Genomic DNA, 19,943 nt, shown 5'->3' on the forward strand with positions numbered 1-19,943 from the left:
CCCTGAGGAAACAGTGAGTGTTCCTAAATATCGGGAAAAGTTGAATGTTGTATATGAATCTGTACTGGGTTTATAATAGGAAAACCTTTATAAATTCTACATTTATAAAACATTTATAAATTCTACATTTATAAAACATTTATAAATTCTGCATTTATAAAACATTTATAAATTCTACATTTATAAAACATTTATAAATTCTACATTTATAAAACATTTATAAATTCTGCATTAATTGCATGTAAAGTGAAGTATTTTAAGCCCTTTTTCCCAATTTTTTTCAAACCTCATACTCCACATGTGTAATAAGGGGGCCAATAATGGATCATAGAATCATGCTTACGTATCAAGTTTCTATGTGGATAAATAGTTTGTGGTGGTCAACAAATTCTAATGCAGTCAAATATTGTCATTGTGATAGAAAGTGGAAAAACTATGTTCATTATTTGAGGTAACAACAACAAAAACAAATTCCAGTTTTCATGTCCTGCAAGAATAATAATGTCACAAGACACTGAATAGAACTCAAACCAATGCCACTGCCAGCACTCTCCAAAATCACTCCATCATCAAAACCCTAAATCCTGGAAAGCAAGTCTTGTTCTGATGTTAAGTGATGCGTGACATATTCAAAGAGCTTTTTGATCTCGTACTGAGCTACTCCCACAAAAATATCATGCATTATATCAAATAAGTCGGAATTACAAACATTGAAATACTTAAGTGTGAATGTTTTTTCAAACCATATAAAAACTTGGGTTTTCCTGGAGAGACTGGCAATGCATTTCAAACACATCTTTTCCACGAAGGATCATCCTCACTGTATACGGTTTAAGAATCACTCTTCTCAGTTAAACAAAGGCAACAGAAATGACGGCTCCTGAATGACTCGTTTAAGCCAAGACGTTTGTGTATCCCTAGATTATCTCCAGTGATTTGTGAGATTGTACCATAGAACTGCTCCCCAGATAATGGAAGACTTAGCCCTTAGCTGTCCAGTGTTTATATCATTGATCAATGGTTCCAGTATAACATAAAAACCGTACTTGTGGAGATCTCACCTCTGAAAAAGTGATCCCAAATGAATGTTATTCAAAACCAAATTAAATTTTGGAGGCAAGTGTCTTACAGCAGAATAAACTCGGCCAATTTTGTGAATTCCACGTCTGGAGCCGAGGGGATTGGCTCTTTCAAATGTTCAACTCTTAAATGTGAAGTTGACTTCTGACTGTTGGGATACAGACACATGAAACAGGTCACATACTTTTCACTCACTGCAGGGCTCGCAAAATTTCAAAATCCCTGGTAGCCTTTCGGGCAGGCACTCTTCAGCTTTTGGTAGCCAAAATAAATTTAAGTAGCCCGAATTTTAAAAAAAGAGCAATTTTTTGATTGGTGTTTTGTTTCCTTTACAATGTTATACATTAAAGCAGCGGTCCCCAACCCCCGGGCCTCGGACCGGTACCGGTCCGTGAGTCGTTTGGTACCGGGCCGCGAGAGTTGAGGCTCAGGTGTGAAATGTATAGTTTTCAGGGTTTTATCGGTTTTCAGCGTTATTTTGTTATCGTTTTTATCGTTAACTCGGTTTTCCTGGGTATTTTCACGTCTGTTATGAATAAATCTTCTTTTTTCGGTACTGGTACTAGTTTTATTTTGTTGTATTTATCCGCGACACCTTAAAGGCCGGTCCATGAAAATATTGTCGGGCATAAACCGGTCCGTGGCGCAAAAAAGGTTGGAGACCGCTGCATTAAAGTATAATATTGTAAAGGAAACAAAACATCAATCAAAAAAAAGTTAAAACACAAATTACAACAACTGTATAAAAATTACAATCATCAACTCAAATACTTGGTTCTAATTGAACAGAAATTTCTATGAACTTGTAAGAACTGTAGAACATGAATCAGTCTGTGTTTATTGTTTATTGTTAGTATGTTTTTTGCAATTGTTTTTTGTTCTGGGAAAGATACTGCAGACTGAGCAATAATGCATTTCTTGCATTTCTCATGGGCTCTGATGGGGTCTTTCTTAAAATGACTGGTCCCAGTAACAAAGGCGCTTGTCGACTCAGAAATGGAGGGAAACTCATGACACACCTGGCAGAACATCATGTTATTTAGCTCATCATATTCCAACCACAGAAATTCTTTTGTCCATGAAACAAAAAAAGCTGCGCTTTCTTTTTGCCTCATTGTCTGATTTGTCATAAGTTTTCTGTTTTGTGATCAGCTTTTCTTTGCTGTCCCGTCTTCACCCTGACCTGTCTCATTTGGCTCTGCAGAACTAAAATACCTTCATAAATTCATCTGCTTTTACACACGTACTTACATAACAGTCAGCGATTCTCTGCGAAATGAACCTCTATGACATGTTTAAGCTTGCTGCAGGAGATTTCACTTGTCACGTTTGAATAGTAATCTAACGATTGGTAAGACGATGCCAGAGGAATTGGTGCCCAATTGATCTGTCACTCACCAATCAGTGCTGCCGCTCTCTATATGTAGCCGCTAAACTGGTGGACCTAAATCTTCACCACCACGTCTGTATACATACAAGCAGAAAGGGGAGTGAGTGGGTCAGCGCTCAGAGCACAGAAACTTAGCTGGCTTCAAACACACCATTTATTTTCAGGATAAAACACAGTCAGAGCCCCGAATACAAGCTAAAATCCCCGTATACAATAAAAATAGTGTTTGCAACCTGCTAAAAACCCTGCCGGCAGGAATGATTAAACACTAAAAACACAAAGCTAAATGAATGTTTTTCCCTATGCTAAAAACTCCCCCCAGGGTCCTAATTCTCACAGTCCAGCAACACGCGGGCAAATTCTCCTGAGCTGAAAGAGACAGGAGAGGAACTCCTCTTCCGGGATGGGGAATCTCGCCAGCAGAAGACCAGGGAGGAGGCTCCTATCTCCACCTGACTGTGCGCAATCGTGCAGTCCAGCCACTCTCCACCTCCGCGCACGGCCTCCCTCGTAGCTCCGCCCTGAAACAACAGACACGGGCCAGCAACGTTGTCGGCGCAGCCGCTGTTACCCTTCCCCGGCAAAGCTACGCCTAGCGCCCAACAGTGGGAAAGCGATACTCACAGATGCAGGCAGAGGCGTACCCCTGCCCTACTGTGGATTTCACGCGTCGCCTCCCACGGTCGCTATTCTGTCCGTCGGGACTGGATCGCCGGGTTATGCTGGCCGATCGCCGAATGTCTCGTGGCGCCCCACAGTCAGGCCGGAGGTCCTTCTGTTCATATGCTGGCTTGCACACGTTTTGTTTCCAGCTCTTCACTTTTCGTGTGTCTCTCTTTCAGTCTTTGCGCTCACTATCTCCCTTAAGTCAGTTTGGCGGCTGATAGGCCACCTCAGGGAACGCCCCAACCTCACAGGTGCCTACAATTGTCCGCTTAATCCACAGTGGAATAAAAAAAGCATATTGTTCAATCAACACTAAACACACACTATAAATATGGGGATAAAATCATGCAATAGGAATATCAATAAACAAACATGCAATATCACTATTACAATAAAATCATGCAAATAAAATCGACACTATGTACCAACACAGTCTGATCCAAAACAAACTATAAAAACACAATTTTCCACTGTGTGACATATACACAGTTTGCGTGATCGCAAAGTGAAAGTGAAAGCAAAAAACTAGCGTAAATTCAAACGCGATTTCAATATGTTGACAGTGGCTCATCAATGCCAATGACATAATTACCCAGCTACATTTGCGAAAGAATGCAAAAGCATTGACATATATTTTTCCTTCCTACGATAGCCTGACGGGCAGGGCTGAGATGGATTTTGGTAGCCCGACTGGAAAAATTGCTAGCCCCGGGACGTTGGGTTTGCGATTTTGCGAGCCCTGCACTGAGTATGAGTGCTGCTGGCTGCTTCACCCTCAAACTCTGGTTGAAGTTCCTCCAAACTTCAACACAACTAGGGTTGTGATAAGGAAACTCTACGTCAGACATCAGAATAACCTGCAGCCAGAGTAAAGTATTTCATGTTATTATTTATATTTCAATTCAATTTTATTTATACAGCACCAAATCACAACACAGTAGTCGCCTCAAGGCCTTATATTGTAAGTTAGACCCTACAATATACACTGACTGGCCCCCAAAGAAGCTGCCACCTAGATTTAACTAAGCAAATAGGTATGAGCCTCTTACTTGAAAATTACTGCGTGGGTGATTATCTTTCAGTTGGCAACAAGTTATTTAACCCTAACTGATGCAATGAGTTGCTTCTCATTTCATAAACAACTATGTGGAAAGACACATCTTGTGGTCGTGGAAGAGATGATTGTGTGTTTAAAAAGGGTCAATCATTGGCATGCATCAAGCATAGAAAGCATCTAAGGAGATTGCAGAAACTACTAAAATTGGGTTAAGAACTGTCCAACGCATTATAAAAAAGTGGAAGGATAGTGGGGACCCATCGTCTTAGAAGAAGAAATGTGGCCGGAAAAAAATCCTGAATGATCATGATCACTTACACGTTGAAGTCAAATCAAAGAAAAAAACAACACTAGAACTCAGGGCTATGATTAATAGTGAAAGTAAGAACATTTCCACGCGCACAATGCAAAGGGAACTCAAGGGATTGGGACTGAACAGCTGTGTAGCTGTAGGAAAAGTACTAATCAGTGAGGCAAACCGGAAAAAAAGGCTTCCCTTTGCTAGGGGGCATAAAGGTTGGACTCTGGAGCAATGGAAGAAGGTCATATGGTCTGATGAGTCCAGATTTACCTTGTTTCAGAGTGATGGACACATCAGGGTAAGAAGAGAGGCAGATGAAGTGATGCACCCATCATGCCTGGTGCCTACTGTACAAGCCTGTGGGGGCAGTGCTATGATCGGGGTCTGGTTGGTCAGGTCGAGGTTCACCAACAGTATGTGGTAAATGGCCTGTATTTATATAGCGCTTTACTAGTCCCTAAGGACCCCAAAGCACTACGTTCAGTCATCCACCCATTCACCCACCCATCCACACACTGGTGATGGCAGCTACATTGTAGCCACAGCCACCCTGGGGCGCACTGACAGAGGCGAGGCTGCCGGACACTAGCGCCACCGGGCCCTCTGACCACCACCAGTAGGCAACGGGTGAAGTGTCTTGCCCAAGGACACAACGACCGAGACTGTCCAAGCTGGGGCTCGAACCGGCAACCTTCCGATTACAATACGAACTCCCAACTCTTGAGCCACGATGTGCTCCAAAACAGGTCAGCTGACTACCTGAATATACTGACTATACTATACTCTTTCCTGATGGCACGGGCATATTCCAAGATGACAATGCCAGGATTCATCGGGCTCAAATTGTGAAAGATGGTTCTGGGAGCATGAGACATTATTTTCACACATGGATTGGCCACCACAGAATCCAGACCTTTACCCCATTGAGAATCTTTGGGATGTGCTGGAGAAGGCTTTCAGACTCTATCATCCTCAAAGCAAAGCAGTTCTTGGTGAAAAATTATAGATGGAAATAAATCTTGTAACAGTGCAGAAGCTTATGGAGACAATGCCATAGCGAATGCGTGCCGTAATCACAGCTAAAGACGATCCAACAAAATATTAGAGTTTGTGACCTTTTTTTGGTGGTGACAGTGTATATAGCTATGAAGATGATGTAACAAATTATTATAACCACCTTAATATTTGAATTACCTTATAAAAGAGCAGAAGTATATCCATCAATCTTGGCATCACATTTCCCAGCAACAGCAAGGAGGCTATTCTGTGGTCACTGGCTCATGACTAAGAGTGACGTGATTAACTGGAAACTCTTGTTATAGTTGTGCCAAAAGTCAGTTCAATCTTTCAGAGATGCACAAATCAAATTAAATTAAATTGAGGGGAAAAAACAGTGTTCTCATTTCCTATTAATCATATAGTAAAAATCATGAATGAAGCAACCCAGAATTATGGCAAACGCTTCAAAACAAGAAAAAGAAACATAACTTAGTTGTTGACTCATCACCATCACTTCCTGGAGGACTTTATACTGACTGCATCAAGTGAAGCAACTCTGTGGATGAAATGAACCGCTCAACTCCTTTTATGATGTTTGGTTTGAGGAACACGAGTCAATTATGATGCAGCATGGAGAGTGGCTCGTCATCAGATAGGAGAATGACTGTTCCATCTTTGGGAGAGATATATTAACAGGACATACTTTCAAATGTCAAGCTATTGCAAACATATATATATATATGTATATATATATGTGTGTGTGTGTGTGTGTGTGTGTGTGTGTGTGTGTGTGTGTGTGTGTGTGTGTGTGTACACACACACACACACACTACTGTACATGCACTGTAGTTTTTTCATTAATTATGACTTGTTTGGTTTGATCTCAGGAGGCTCATCCCCATCCTGAATTCTATGAGAGAATCATTCCTACACTCAGACACAAGGTGAGTCTCTTCTCTTACATTTAAGTGGTTAAACTGGTGGCTCTCAAACTGCAGGAAATAAAACCGGTGTCATCAAAAAGAGCTCGCTACTGTGCTGACCACAGTTACGCTGAAATGAAGCTTAATAATTCGGATTCAAGCAAGCAGTGATCAAAAATTATATATGCCAAGAAAGCACGAGGCATGTCATTTGGAGCAGGTCATGACTGGGATCATACCATTATGTGAAAGAAGGAAGGTGTCAGGCTAGTGCTGTGTGTGGGCAGGATGTGGACTCACTCTTTGTTAGAAGTAAACTTTACAAAAAACAAATGAAGAACCTCAAACACAAACTAAAACTAACTAGACTCAGGAAACTAGAACTAGGAAGCATAGACTAGGAGAGCAGAACTGGGAACTAGAACTTCACCAGAACATGGAGGACGTTGACGATGTGGCACAGACAGAGAGAACCACATGGTTTAAATACAGACGGACAACAAGAGGATGGGGAACAGGTGATAACACAGCAGGTACAAATCAAAGCTAACGAGACACAGGAATCAACGCAGACTCAACTCAAGACACGTAAGACTAACGCAAAGACATCAGACATGGCAACAGGGAGGGAACACAGACGTGGGACCAGGGCAGGCACAGAGACACAGAACCAAAGGCGCTCAAAATACAAAACAGAAACCAAACCCTAAGAACAAGAAAGCCTTAAGAATTAACCTGAAACATAAGATAATAATAATCAAAACCACTGAGTCAACAGACTCAGGACTAAGATAGAAGGAAGGCAAAAGCCGTGATGATCCACTTGGGAAAAAACATTTTTCGGGCATTTTTCTTGGCCTTCACACAATATTTCTGATTGCTATAGATCATACATATATACAGCACAGGCACTCTCACAACTCTTAAAGCTGATGCACGGTCATTAGCTAAGAAGCTGTTTTCTAGCTTTTCACTGTAACTCCTTTAGTTACCCTGATCTCCTTGCTCAGCTTGTTTCTGGACCTCTGGTTTCTGGTCGTCGTCCCCCTGGTTGCAGCTTCAGAAACACTCCAGGCTGTGTAGGCGTAGCAGGCTTGTAATTCCTCCTCGGTCCAGTCCTTACTACTTTAACCTCCGGTTTAGAAGTTTTTCCATTTGTCTGTATGTAGGTATGAGGTGTTTTAAAGAGGAATAAACTGGAGGAGAGGCTGCTCGTGACCTTTTAGTTAAGATTGTGCTGACTTACGCCACACTGTGCACTCCCTATAGAATAGATGACCCTCTATAAACATGATGACTTTCCATACTGGGAGCGCTTCATGCTGTGATAAGGAACCAGCTACTTCTTTTTAATCTCTTGAACTCCTCACATTTGCTAATACATCACTATATAACTTCCATAAACCACTTTCTCACATTAAAATAATAATAATCACAGTAGAGTAGTCACCAACAACAATAAGCACACCTCAGAGACCCTCTGCTCCCACACACATTAAACCCACCCTGTCTCCATCCACTAATGTTGAAATTACTTCCTGCAATTTCAACTTGCACTTCTTAATGTCATGCTTTTTATATACATTCTATCTATCCTTTGGTCTTTTGGGGGTCCTTTCCGAGAGGCCTGGGAGCTTGAGGGTCCTGAGCAGTATCTTTGCTGTTAATGGACTGTGCTCTTGTGGACAGAGATCTCAGATGTTGTTCCTGGGATCTGCTGGAGCCACTCGCCTAGCTTCAGGTGCATCTCTTTACTTTATCCCATCCCCACTAAACTGTTTAAATCTGTATTTCATCGTTTAATAAATCACTTATTTACTTAACCCCTGTGTTGTCCTTTTGTCCCTGAGGACCACAAGTGTATGGAAATCAGGAGGACATTGTGAGGGTTAAGGAAATGGGACCAAATGAAGCAGCAAACCGAGATTAAACAGTTATCTCCATAAAACAAACAGTCCAAAGACCACTGGATGACATCACAGTGGCTTCATCCATCTTTTACATACTAAACAAATTCACGTGTGGTGAATGTAACCCTCATAATGTCCTCCCGATTTCCTTACACCTCAGGGACAAAAATGTCCCAAGGACAACACAAGGGTTAAATTCAATTCTTGATGTAACAGGGAGCCATCGAAGAGAAGCCAGTATGGGTGAAATATGCTCCCTCTTTGTCTGTGAAGGTTCTCAGTCATCCAGGTCATTGTAGTCAAAGGAGCTTGCAAAGAAAAGCGTCTGGACTTCTTTAAGTTGCTTGAAGACGTTTCACCTCTCATCCGAGAAGCTTCTTCAGTTCTAAGGTCAAATGGTGGAGAGTCCCAGATATAAACCTAGTGGGAGTTTCCCCCCACAGAGGGACAAAAGGACCCCCTGATGATCCTCTAATCGCCTGAGCCAAGGTGGGAAACTGGGCGTGGGTCCCAATCAGCCAGAGTTTCGGGTGTGCTCATTGTGAAACCTGGCCCCACCTTATCATGCGAATTCCTGAGGTCAGATGGCCCAGGATGTGAGTGGGCGTTAAGGCGTCTGGGAAGGGATCTCAAAACTGGATTATAGATGGCAGAGAGTTGGTGTCGTAAACCACCGCCTCTGTTCAAAGATGGTCGCTCACAGTGGACATAGATGGCTTCTTTCACTCCTCTTTCAAACCATCTGTCCTCTCTGTCCAAAATGGATTGAGGGCCACCACTCTACCTACTGAGCTATCCCTGCCCTGTGCTGATTAAAGAAAGCAGTCCTACATATTTGTTTAATGTTCACATTGAAGGACATATCCTGGTCAAAACTACTCCAGGATTCCTCACAGTGTTACTAGAATCCAAGTTAATGCCATCCTGATTAGACACCATATTTGTCAGATTTTTAAGGCGTGGCTGTAACTCAGGAGGTAGATCAGGTCATCTACTAAACCTAAGGTTGGTACCTTACTAATCAAAACTAAAATTTCTGTAGTAGAAAATAGAAACAGGAAGGTTTCTGTTATTTTACTGTTTATTGCTTAATTACTTTGTGTAGTATGCATGGCTATAAGGGAAGTTTGTATCAGTAGGAAAAGCTGTAAGACTTGTGAAAAGTCCAAAATGTATGCCTGCGCTTGCTTGTGGTGAGCAGCAGCTCAAACAAGAATTGTAAATGGCTTCATGAACACATTGAAGTCGGAGTACTTAGATACTAGGACACTGAGCCATGGCTCTGTGGTACATGCACACATTTCTGCATCTCTGCCAATCAAAGACACTTTGTATGTAGTTTATGTAATATTGAATACTGAACTGTAAATTTAGATTTTTTTCACGGAAGCAATTTTTATTCAGTGTTTTCATAAAAGCCTTGTTTTGATGCATTTCATACTAGTAGGGAGAACACACAGGAGGTTTAAGGCCCGGCAACTTTGAAACCTTTTTGTCCTCCACGGTGGAAATAAAAACATGTATTACTTAAGCCAGCTCCTAATTTTATAAATTCTGCACTCAGCTTTGTAGTCTCCAGTATCATTGAAATGCGGCCAGATGCTGCTCATTTTTCCCTGAGATGCTTGCATTCAAATCCCTCTCCCATGTCTCTCGGCGTACCCAGCCTGTACCGTTACACTTGCTGTCTCCAGGACGTCTGCCCACCTTCCTTCTTTCACATCGTGGTATGATCCCACTCAGTCTTTTTAATGTGATTGGCCGCATTGTGTGCTCATGAAAATGAAGTCTGACCCCGGCTACATAGATTCTCAGCAGGGCTGAAGATTCGGATGCCATATACCAACAGGCCATTAATAATTGACATTTGAAATTATTGAAATGATATAATATAATTATTCGGGCTGGGTGTAATTGTACTGTGGGTCGATGTGGCTATACGTTTGTCTAACAGGACAAGCACAGAGATGAGTCCTCTGTCAGATTAGTCATTAGTTTCACTCTTGCCTTTAAATGCTGACTTACACTCTTCAAATAAACCTTCAAATAAACTTTACCAATATTTTGACTGACTTGGGTATGTTGAACCTTAATACCTGCTCCTGTAACCAGGTTTTGATCAATTGTTAATTTTTTACAAATGGAAACAGAGTGACCTAATGTTTATAGTCCACAATTAATAATTATTTTGCTCTTTTGTGGTTTTGAAACAGTTGGCTTTTTTGGCTTTCTCAAGTGGAGATTTTCAGCTTCGATAGTGTTCGATATGAGAATTAGCATTAGAATTAGCCAGGGCAGGGACTTGCTGCCCCAAATGAGAGAGTTTAGGCATCTTGGGGTCTTGTCTGTGAAGGTTCTCAGTCATCCAGGTCATCGTGGTATGTTGGAAAGAAAAGCGTCTGGACTTCTTTAAGTTTCTTGAAGATGTTTCACCTCTCATCGAGAAGCTTCTTCAGTTCTAAGAGCATTTGGTGGAAAGTCCCAGATTTTTAAGACCTATTGGGAGTATCCCTAAGAGGGTCGAGGACCACCTCTGCCTAATCACACGAGCCAAGGTGTGAAAATGGGTGTCTGTTAACTCCTGCATTTTAACTAAGGTTTCAGGTGAACCCATTGTGAGACCCTGCCCCACCCTATTGTGGTACTGAGATGAAATGGCCCAAGATGTGAGTGGGCTATAATCCAAAATGACAGACAGTTGGTGTCGTAAGCCTCTGTTCAAAGATGAACGACCATCATTAGGCAGAGGAACAATACGGGATCCACGGCCCTCTTACAGACACTCCCAGTAGGGCTAAAAATCTGTGACTCTCCGCCAACTCCTCTTAGAACTGAAGAAGCTTCTCGGATGAGAGCTGACACATCTTCAAGAAACTTCCAGACGCTTTTCTTCCCAAGCTCCCTAGACAAACTTGGGGTCTTGTTCACAAGTGAGGGGTGGAATTCTGTCCATACATCCACAGTTTAAATAGAGACTTTCAGATTTCCAGCTTTATTGGCATCCTCTTATTATCTACATACGTTGTCTTTATGATTGCATTTTTAATGAAGCCATGTTGATATTAATATACTATCAGACCATCAGTGAACCATCTCTAGTTTTAAAGCCAGCGTTCAGCCACTTTTCTCTTTTCTTAGGATGTGGGACTCAACACTGATGCTGTGATCTCGTCACGCCATGCAGACAGCCAGACCAAGTCTCTAGCTTTTTCCCTATACCGTCGATCCTCCAGGGAGAGCAACCGCAGCCACTCGCTCTCTGCCAACAACCAAAGCCTCAGGTCCATTCAGGTCTTTTCCACCTTCTCAAGCAAACATCCAGGTTAGCTGACAAATTGATGTCTGACTTCCTCAGTCTTGATGCTAAAGACACTCAACTTCCATCAATGTGTCATCATAATGTGGATGTGAGTGTGTGACATATGATTTGGAAATATAGCTTCAGTCTGTAGGCCTAGAAAAGCAGTCCATTTACCCTGAAGGCCAGATGTGCGAATTGAGCCTCAACTTCTGGAAGGAAAGATTCCAGTTATTATGAATTTTTACGTTGTATTTTTACACTTTCTAAGTCTAGATTTAACAGCGTATCATGTGCTACATTGCAAAACAATGGTGAATCTTTGCTGTGAGTGGGTACAAATTATAGCAGAAAGCAGTGTTGTGTCATTGTTGTTTTGTTTCACAGAGAACTGCGCTATTTGCGGAATATTTCGCATCTCAGCCCACTGCCTCACCTGCCTCCAGGGGCTGTGCTCAGACTGTGACAGACTGTATCACTCCTACCCTGAGAGAGCCAACCACCATCGAACAGCTGTCACGTCATCAACTTCATCCAAAAACAGGAGCAATGAAGGGTCAGGATAAGCAGTTCTTGGCAAAATGTACTTTGTCTTACAAGGGTGCAGTAATCCTCAGAATTTACAACTATATATGTGTGTGTATATATATATATATATATATATATATATATATATATATATATATATATACACTGTATGTATGTATGTACATATATATATATATATATATATATATATATATATATTGTCGCGGTTCGAATTTTGAGGAAGAGACATACGACTGAAAGTCCATAGTGGGTCAACACAAATTATTTTATTAAAACACATATATGTGGTGAAGATAGGCTCTGCAAAACATCAAGCTCCATCTCCCCTTACAATAGGTGGGTGTAATATTTATACTTGTGTCTGTGAAGGTTCTCAGTCATCCAGGTCATCGTAGTCAAAGGAGCTTGCAAAGAAAAGCGTCTGGACTTCTTTAAGTTGCTTGAAGACGTTTCACCTCTCATCCGAGAAGCTTCTTCAGTTCTAAGGTCAAATGGTGGAGAGTCCCAGATTTAAACCTAGTGGGAGTTTCCCCCCACAGAGGGACAAAAGGACCCCCTGATGATCCTCTAATCGCCTGAGCCAAGGTGGGAAACTGGGCGTGGGTCCCAATCAGCCAGAGTTTCGGGTGTGTTCATTGTGAAACCTGGCCCCACCTTATCATGCGAATTCCTGAGGTCAGATGGCCCAGGATGTGAGTGGGCGTTAAGGCGTCTGGGAAGGGATCTCAAAACTGGATTATAGATGGCAGAGAGTTGGTGTCGTAAACCCCCGCCTCTGTTCAAAGATGGTCGCTCACAGTGGACATAGATGGCTTCTTTCACTCCTCTTTCAAACCATCTGTCCTCTCTGTCCAAAATGTGAACATTGGCATCCTCGAAAGAGTGTCCTTTATCCTTAAGATGCAGATGGACTGCTGAGTCTTGTCCTGTGGAGGTGATTTATACTTATGATGACCAGTACCTCGCGTCACTAAAACAGAACAGTTCCTCTTTCAGTTCCTCCAGATGCATCCTGTTATTCTACTTGTCCAGACTTATTCTACTTGTCCAGACTTAAACAACACTTGCAGTCAGTTTACCCAGACAGGCTATGTGTCTGTGTCGTTAATCTAAGTGCACGACCCCCCTCTACGTCATCTGTGACCAGGCAAACTCCAGTGCAGCCTGCTGAATGCACACAGGCAATATGTAGTAAATTATACTGTAAACATGTAGGCAACCTTTCAATAGCTGAACTTTGCTCCACTGATCGGCCAGACATTGCGCTGCCCGTAGCTTCAAACCATTAATTAACTTGACCGAGCTTCAACCCTTTAATTATGCAATATATGTATAACATGATTACAGTTGCCCCTGCAATGAAAGATTATTATGTGCTTATGCTAACACCTGAAATACAGACTTTACTATAACCTCACCAGTTTCAATAAATGTGTCCACGAAATGACAATAATGATAAATCATAAATGATGCAACAGCAATAATAAGGATTATGGATGTAAAATAATATTTCATCTCGGCTATATATATATATATATATATATATATATATATATATATATATATATATATATATATATATATATACATATATATATATATATATATATATATATATACACATACATATATACGACTATTGCTGGTTTAACTTTTTTCATCTTAAACTAGATCTTTTTACTTTTCAAGTTCTTCCACCTGGCGTTGCCTTCACTGCACTAAAGTCAACTCTATCCAGGATGTGCTCTGTGACGAGTGTGAGCAGCCTCGCTTGGAACCCCTCGGCTCTAAAGAAGAGGAATGTCAGCCTGCTACTATCATCGGTCTGTTATCCTTTGGTGTATCTCAGGCTCTAGCAATAGCATGTTGTTATCTTTTATTTTTCTGGGTTTTTTCCTCAACATAGAAACTGATGGCTGGCACAGTGCTGCACTGTTTCCAAATGACATGGAGCTTCTTGGTTTGAACCATAGCCCGGCCAATAGTCAATATATTAGTAACTGCATAGAGGAAACCTCCTTCAACCATGTTACCAGTGTTATTATAACATAGTTTTTGTCCACCAGGGTGCGCTCTGCAGCCTCCCTGCTGGCAGTTCTGATCCGAGTTGTCGGGCAGAACATAAACAAGTAATCTACGACTTGTTGAAGCAGGAAAACGCCATTATTATTATTATACTATGTTGTCATTATCTTAGTTAGTATTCATAAAGAACATAAAATATTCATAAAAACTACACATAAGATCTAAATGTAGATCTGTTTATGTTTAGTGTGTATTAAAAACCTCCATTATTTGTCGTGATCATTTTTTTCCTTTGTAACAGAGTAATTCTCACAAAGGCTTCTGTAAGAATTTTGTTGTAAAGCTCAGTTTGAGTAATAACGTTTGTCGCTGTTTTTTTAGAGTGGCAGTGTAAGAGCTGCACTATGGTGAATGCAGCCAGTAGTATTCTGTGTGAGGTTTGTGAACGACCTCGTTTGGCGACGCGACCTCCAGTGACCCCGTCGCACCCACCCATAACCCCACCCAGACCTCCAGCACCAGTATTGGGGATGCCCGGTGACCCTGACAGTCAGGTTAGGTGTGTGAGTGTGGTCACATTTCTGCGCTCATCCTGCTAGCTATCTGTTGCTAATAACATTTCATTACAGCGATTAGAGCATGCTGTAATTATTAAAGGTACTGCGCTGCAGTGGTTTAAGTCACATCTGTTTAAGGATTCATTTTTTTATAGTGCCAAATCACAACAGCAGTTGCCTAGAGGCTCTTTATGTTGGCCAAGACCCTACAATAATAGAAAGAAAGCCAGAAAATCACATGACATGATGAGGACTCCAATTTATTCATCAAATATCAAACCACCAACCTTGCGATCAGTAGATGACCTGCTGTACCTCCTGAGCTACAGCCACCCCAGTATGCCAGTATGAAGTGCCACATGCTCATACTGTAGACAGGAGCTTCCCTACAGGGGCCCCACCCAGGCCCCATAGTGGGGCTTCCAGGCAGGCCCCACATTTCATGCCTGTACCGAGACCTACACTACAGTACAATAATTTACATGTACAGAGGTGAGTGATCACTGTCAGGTTTACGGTTGTAATTTTGAGGCTTTAATAGTGTGAGTTAGATATGATTATCGTTCCTGATCATAACTCTTCATCAGCCGTTTAATGCTGTGGCTGTTCACCGCATACATGCCAACCCTCCCGATTTTTCTGGGAGAATCCTGAATATCAGTGCCCCTCCCAAAAATTTCCCCAAGCCACCATTCCTCCCGATTTTCCACCGGGACAACAAAATTAAAAAACCATATCCCAGATTTCATAGTGCGGTCCAGCCAATTCCAATTCCGATTTCCAACAATGGCGGCAGCGACTTAGTTTCAATATTACTCTTGTTACTCTTTCTGGGTCGTAAAATAAACTTTTAACATATTTTCAGGCGAGAATGTAGCTGAGTAAACTTCAAATATCTGAGCCGGAGAGAACAGCGAACTCCCAGCACATCGTTTTCAGACCCCCCGCGGTCTACTCAGGTTAAACATGATATATAAGTCACTTAAGATAACTTAAAATTATTTTTAACTTATTTAAGTTATTTTCTCCGTTAAATAAACACTGTAAAATTCATGTTTTTTATATATATATATACGCCCCCCTCCCCAATGTCTCCCTAATTCTGAGGTCTCAAGGTTGGCAAGTATGGTTCACCGTGGTTAGTGACTCTCTTCCTGTAACTCTGCTCCAGTGGGTGTGTCAGTTCTGCACATATCTGAACTACTCTCCGGCTATGGTGTGTGAGATGTGTGACCTGGCTCGCCCAGAGCCTGCACCGCTGCCAGTGAAGCTCCGCCCTCCCTCTCCTGTTAGACGTGTCCCTGCTCTGCCGATCAAACCGAAGGAACCTGCTCCTGAAGATCTGGACTCCTGGAGGCAGAATTTGATAAAGGAGGAGGGGCTAAAGCTGATTCAACTAATCAGAGCAAGTCACCATACTGTCATTATATCTGCATACAGAATTCTTTTCATGTCTTAACTAGAGATGGCACGATACCACTTTTTTATGTCCGATACCGATATCATAAATTTGAATATCTGCCGATATCGATATGAATCCGATATAGTGTATTTTTTAATCAATAAAACTGTTTTTTTAATATCTTGCTGCTTTTTGTATAAGTTCATACTCAAGTTAAAAAAAAAAACACACTAAAGCTATTCTGTTAAACCTGTATGTAAAAAATACACTGCACCCAAAATATTTCATAGTTCAGCAAAACTGATCAATCTAATAAACTTAAACCTGCTCCATCCTCCCTATTCTGGTATTTTGAAGAGTACTTAGCAGAAATATTAAGCAACCTAACTAATAGGGTTGCAAACTCCCAGCAAAAAAAAAAAAAAAAAATAGGGAACCATCCCCCACCTCATAATGCTTAATTGGCGTAAACAACTATAATTTGATGCAGTTTAAAAAAAAATACACAGAAATCAATTATTTTTCAAGAATAATTAAATAGATTCAACATCTTTCTTTAACAGAACTGCAGACTGCACAGATGGTATCTTTCCAAAGGAAAAAGTACTATAGCTTACTAGGGTATATTAGACTTAATAGTTACTATATACAGTAATAGACTTCTATACATTTTACATCAGATTAAAACTTTGGGTGTCAGATAATTATTTATTAAAAGCTAGACATTTTAAATGAGAATAAGAAAGAAAAGTATGTCTTTGTGCCCCCTTTTCCCTGTTCATGCCCTATCGGCCCCCCTGGCTAAACTTTGCTAGATCCGCCCCTGCACAGTTACCAGCCGTCAGCTGTAGAAAAAGATCCTGGTGTAGAAAGTAATATTAAATACATTCTAACAACAGCTGATCAAGCTTAAACGTGCTGCTGCTGTTCAGCCGCTGGTTTCCTCTTTCTGGCGCAAAGTGAACAATAAACAAACAAGAGAGACGGACTCGCGACAGAAAAGCCGATCAGCTGATCATTGATTAGTTTCGATTGAAGTAGCAGCAGGAGAGAGAAGAGGCAGTCGCTCCATATATTGGTTGTTAAACTTAACGCTGGAATGCTTTACAAACACTCAGAGATGAACTTACACACTTGCTTTACTTCTCTCTGGGATCACTTCCTCGGAGATGAAATGCCGGATTGCTAGCAAGGCTGCAAATACACACAGCCGCTCTATCACGTGACCCGTTCTGCTGCGATGTGCTACGGTTATGAGCCGAGTTACGCCATGTCGCAAGTTTTGTGAGGTGCTTTTTTGATATTTAATGGATCGGATTACACTTTTTTATTTTTCTCCGATATCCGATCCAGTAATTGACGTCAGTATCGGCCCGATACCGATACGTAATATCGGATCGGTCCATCTCTAGTCTTAACACAAGTTCGTTTGATCTTCATGTCTGTGTCAGCATGGGGAGAAGAAAGGAGTGAGTCCAGAGGAAGTATACACAAGCATGAGGGTAGCTGGGGACAGCAACATCCTGCCCTGCAAGTGGTTAAAGACTGAACTTCCCCTGCTTTTAGACCAGATCAGGATGTTGGTGGCGACATCGTCCTTTCAGTCATTTTCAGATAAGACCTCAACTGAAGACAAAGTCAGTAACCTCCTGTTAAACCTGACAAATCACTCTGACTATAGTTCTGTGTTTTCTGAAAGTGAAACTGTCCTGCTACACAGAATAACATAACACAGGATCTCACCAAGGAGGCTGGCAAAGTGGTAGATCTTGCAGAAACAGAAAGTGTGATCCAGCTTTCCAGAGCAGAAGCTAAACAAGCCTGGCTTACAGCAGGGGGTGACACAGAGAGAGCTGCCAGACAAGCTCTGAGAGACCGACTCGCCAAGGTGATGTTTGGTCAAACGTTTAGCATTGTTCCCTGATATTTCATGACTCCACCCTCTGTGTAGACATTCAATTATATTTCTTCATTCTATCCTATCAGTTAAAGGAGCTGTGTGCACTCGGCTTTAGTGATGAAAGTCACTGTCATGAGGTTTTACGGCAGAGTGGTGGTGAGGTAAGAGGAGCCTTGGCGTTGCTACAACGACCACTTCTGGAGCCCTTCCACAAACGCATCTGGAGTGAGAAACCTGAGCCTCCTGTCGATATCCACCATCCTGACAAGCAGGTAAAACCACAGCCGTGTGATGTCACTCACTGGTTTACGCTGGGGCCAGTTTAAAGCCCAGATCTTTAGTTTATGGCCACACCGGGGATTTTTATTTTGGAATTTGTAGGTTTTTTTCAAATGGGTCATCCTCATTTCTTTATATTTTGCTTCCAAGGAGTCGGGATTTCTTGGCATTTTTTAAAGTGGTCATTGTCTTTCTGAAGGCCATTTAAAGGTTAAAGGTTTTCTTTGGACATTGCTGTTATTTCGCTCATTTTCAGTCCTGTCCTTGTTCTTGACCATTTTCAGTGTTAAGGTCCAGTTCAGTTCACTTTCATTTATATAGCTCCAAATCACAACAACATTTGCCTCAAGGTGCTTTATATTGTTAGCCAAAGACCCTACAGTAATACAGAGAAAACCCTCTATGAGTAGTGCTTGGTGACAGTGGGAAGGAAAAATTGTGAGTGCATGTATAAAAAAAATGCAAGTGCAAATGTTGTATTTTGAGGAGAAAATGATTTTCAGTGCAGAAAAGTCAATTCGAGTGAACAAAATTAATTTCTGTGTTTGCTATTATCCACACACACACAATAACAGCCCCTCTCGCTCAGATCTCTGCTCTGTGTGCTCACAGACATCTGCAGACCGGCTCTCGGTGTGTCACTCTCACTCTCAAATAGTGACGTGCGAATCATGAACGAATCGTTCAATACTTGAGAATCACTTTACTGACTCGTGAATCATGATTCACAAGCTCCTCCCGGTGGGACATGCCTGGAACACCTCACCCAGATGCCCGAACCACCTCAGCTGGCTCCTTTCAATGTGGAGCAGCAGCTGCTCTACTCTGAGCCCCTCCCGGATGGCCGAACTTCTCACCCTATCTCTAAGGGAGAGGCCAGCCACCCTTCGGAGGAAGCTCATTTCTGCCGCTTGTATCCACGATCTCGTTCTTTCGGTCACTACCCACAGCTCGTGGCCATAGGTGAGGGTAGGGACATAGATCGACCGGTAAATTGAGAGCTTCGCTTTTACACTCAGCTCCCTCTTCACCACGACGGACCGGTGCAGCGTCCGCATTACTGCAGCTGCAGCCCCAATCCGTCTGTCGATCTCCGGCTCCCTTCTCCCATCACTCGCGAACAAGACCCCGAGATACTTGAACTCCCCTACTTGGGGCAGAAACTCATCCCCGACCCGGAGTGGGCACTCCACCCTTTTCCGGCTGAGAACCATGGCCTCAGATTTGGAGGCGCTGATCCTCATTCCCGCTGCTTCACACTCGGCTGCGAACCGTTCCAGTGCGAGCTGGAGGCCCTCACCCGATGAAGCCAACAGAACCACATCATCCGCAAAAATCAGAGATGAGATTCTGAGGCCACCAAAGCGAAAGCCCTCCGCCACTTGGCTGCGCCTAGAAATCCTGTCCATAAAAATTATGAACAGAACCGGAGACAAAGGGCAGCCCTGGCGGAGCCCATCACCCACCGGGAACGAGTCCGACTTATTGCCGGCAATGCAAACCAAGCTCTTGTAACGGTTGTATAGGGATCGAATGGCCCGTAGCAATGGGCCAGACACCCCATACTCCCGCAGCACCTCCCACAGGACACCCCGAGGGACACAGTC

The 19,943-nt window shown here is 42.3% G+C and overlaps 1 protein-coding gene across 5 annotated transcripts in view; it reads left to right on the forward strand.

Annotated features, from left to right (window-relative positions):
• The window catches only part of rnf31 (ring finger protein 31), a 56,213-nt gene that overhangs the window by 10,588 nt on the left and 25,682 nt on the right, over positions 1–19,943 (forward strand). For all 5 annotated transcript variants that reach the window (XR_014889420.1, XR_014889422.1, XR_014889423.1 and 2 more), the window contains exons 5-13: positions 6,381–6,437; positions 11,465–11,648; positions 12,012–12,180; positions 13,863–13,996; positions 14,580–14,752; positions 15,927–16,160; positions 17,609–17,794; positions 17,878–18,045; positions 18,144–18,329. Coding sequence is in view for 1 of the 5 variants with exons in the window: in XM_085253713.1 (XP_085109839.1) it covers positions 6,381–6,437; positions 11,465–11,648; positions 12,012–12,180; positions 13,863–13,996; positions 14,580–14,752; positions 15,927–16,160; positions 17,609–17,794; positions 17,878–18,045; positions 18,144–18,329 (1,491 nt within the window). In the remaining 4 variants the exon portion in view is untranslated. The remainder of the gene's footprint in view (positions 1–6,380; positions 6,438–11,464; positions 11,649–12,011; positions 12,181–13,862; positions 13,997–14,579; positions 14,753–15,926; positions 16,161–17,608; positions 17,795–17,877; positions 18,046–18,143; positions 18,330–19,943) is intronic.

The sequence above is a fragment of the Mchenga conophoros genome, linkage group LG18, assembly GCF_057382185.1.
Source record: "Mchenga conophoros isolate Kocher_MC1m ecotype Shallow Benthic linkage group LG18, M_conophoros_male_GT1.1, whole genome shotgun sequence".
NCBI lineage: Eukaryota > Metazoa > Chordata > Actinopteri > Cichliformes > Cichlidae > Mchenga > Mchenga conophoros.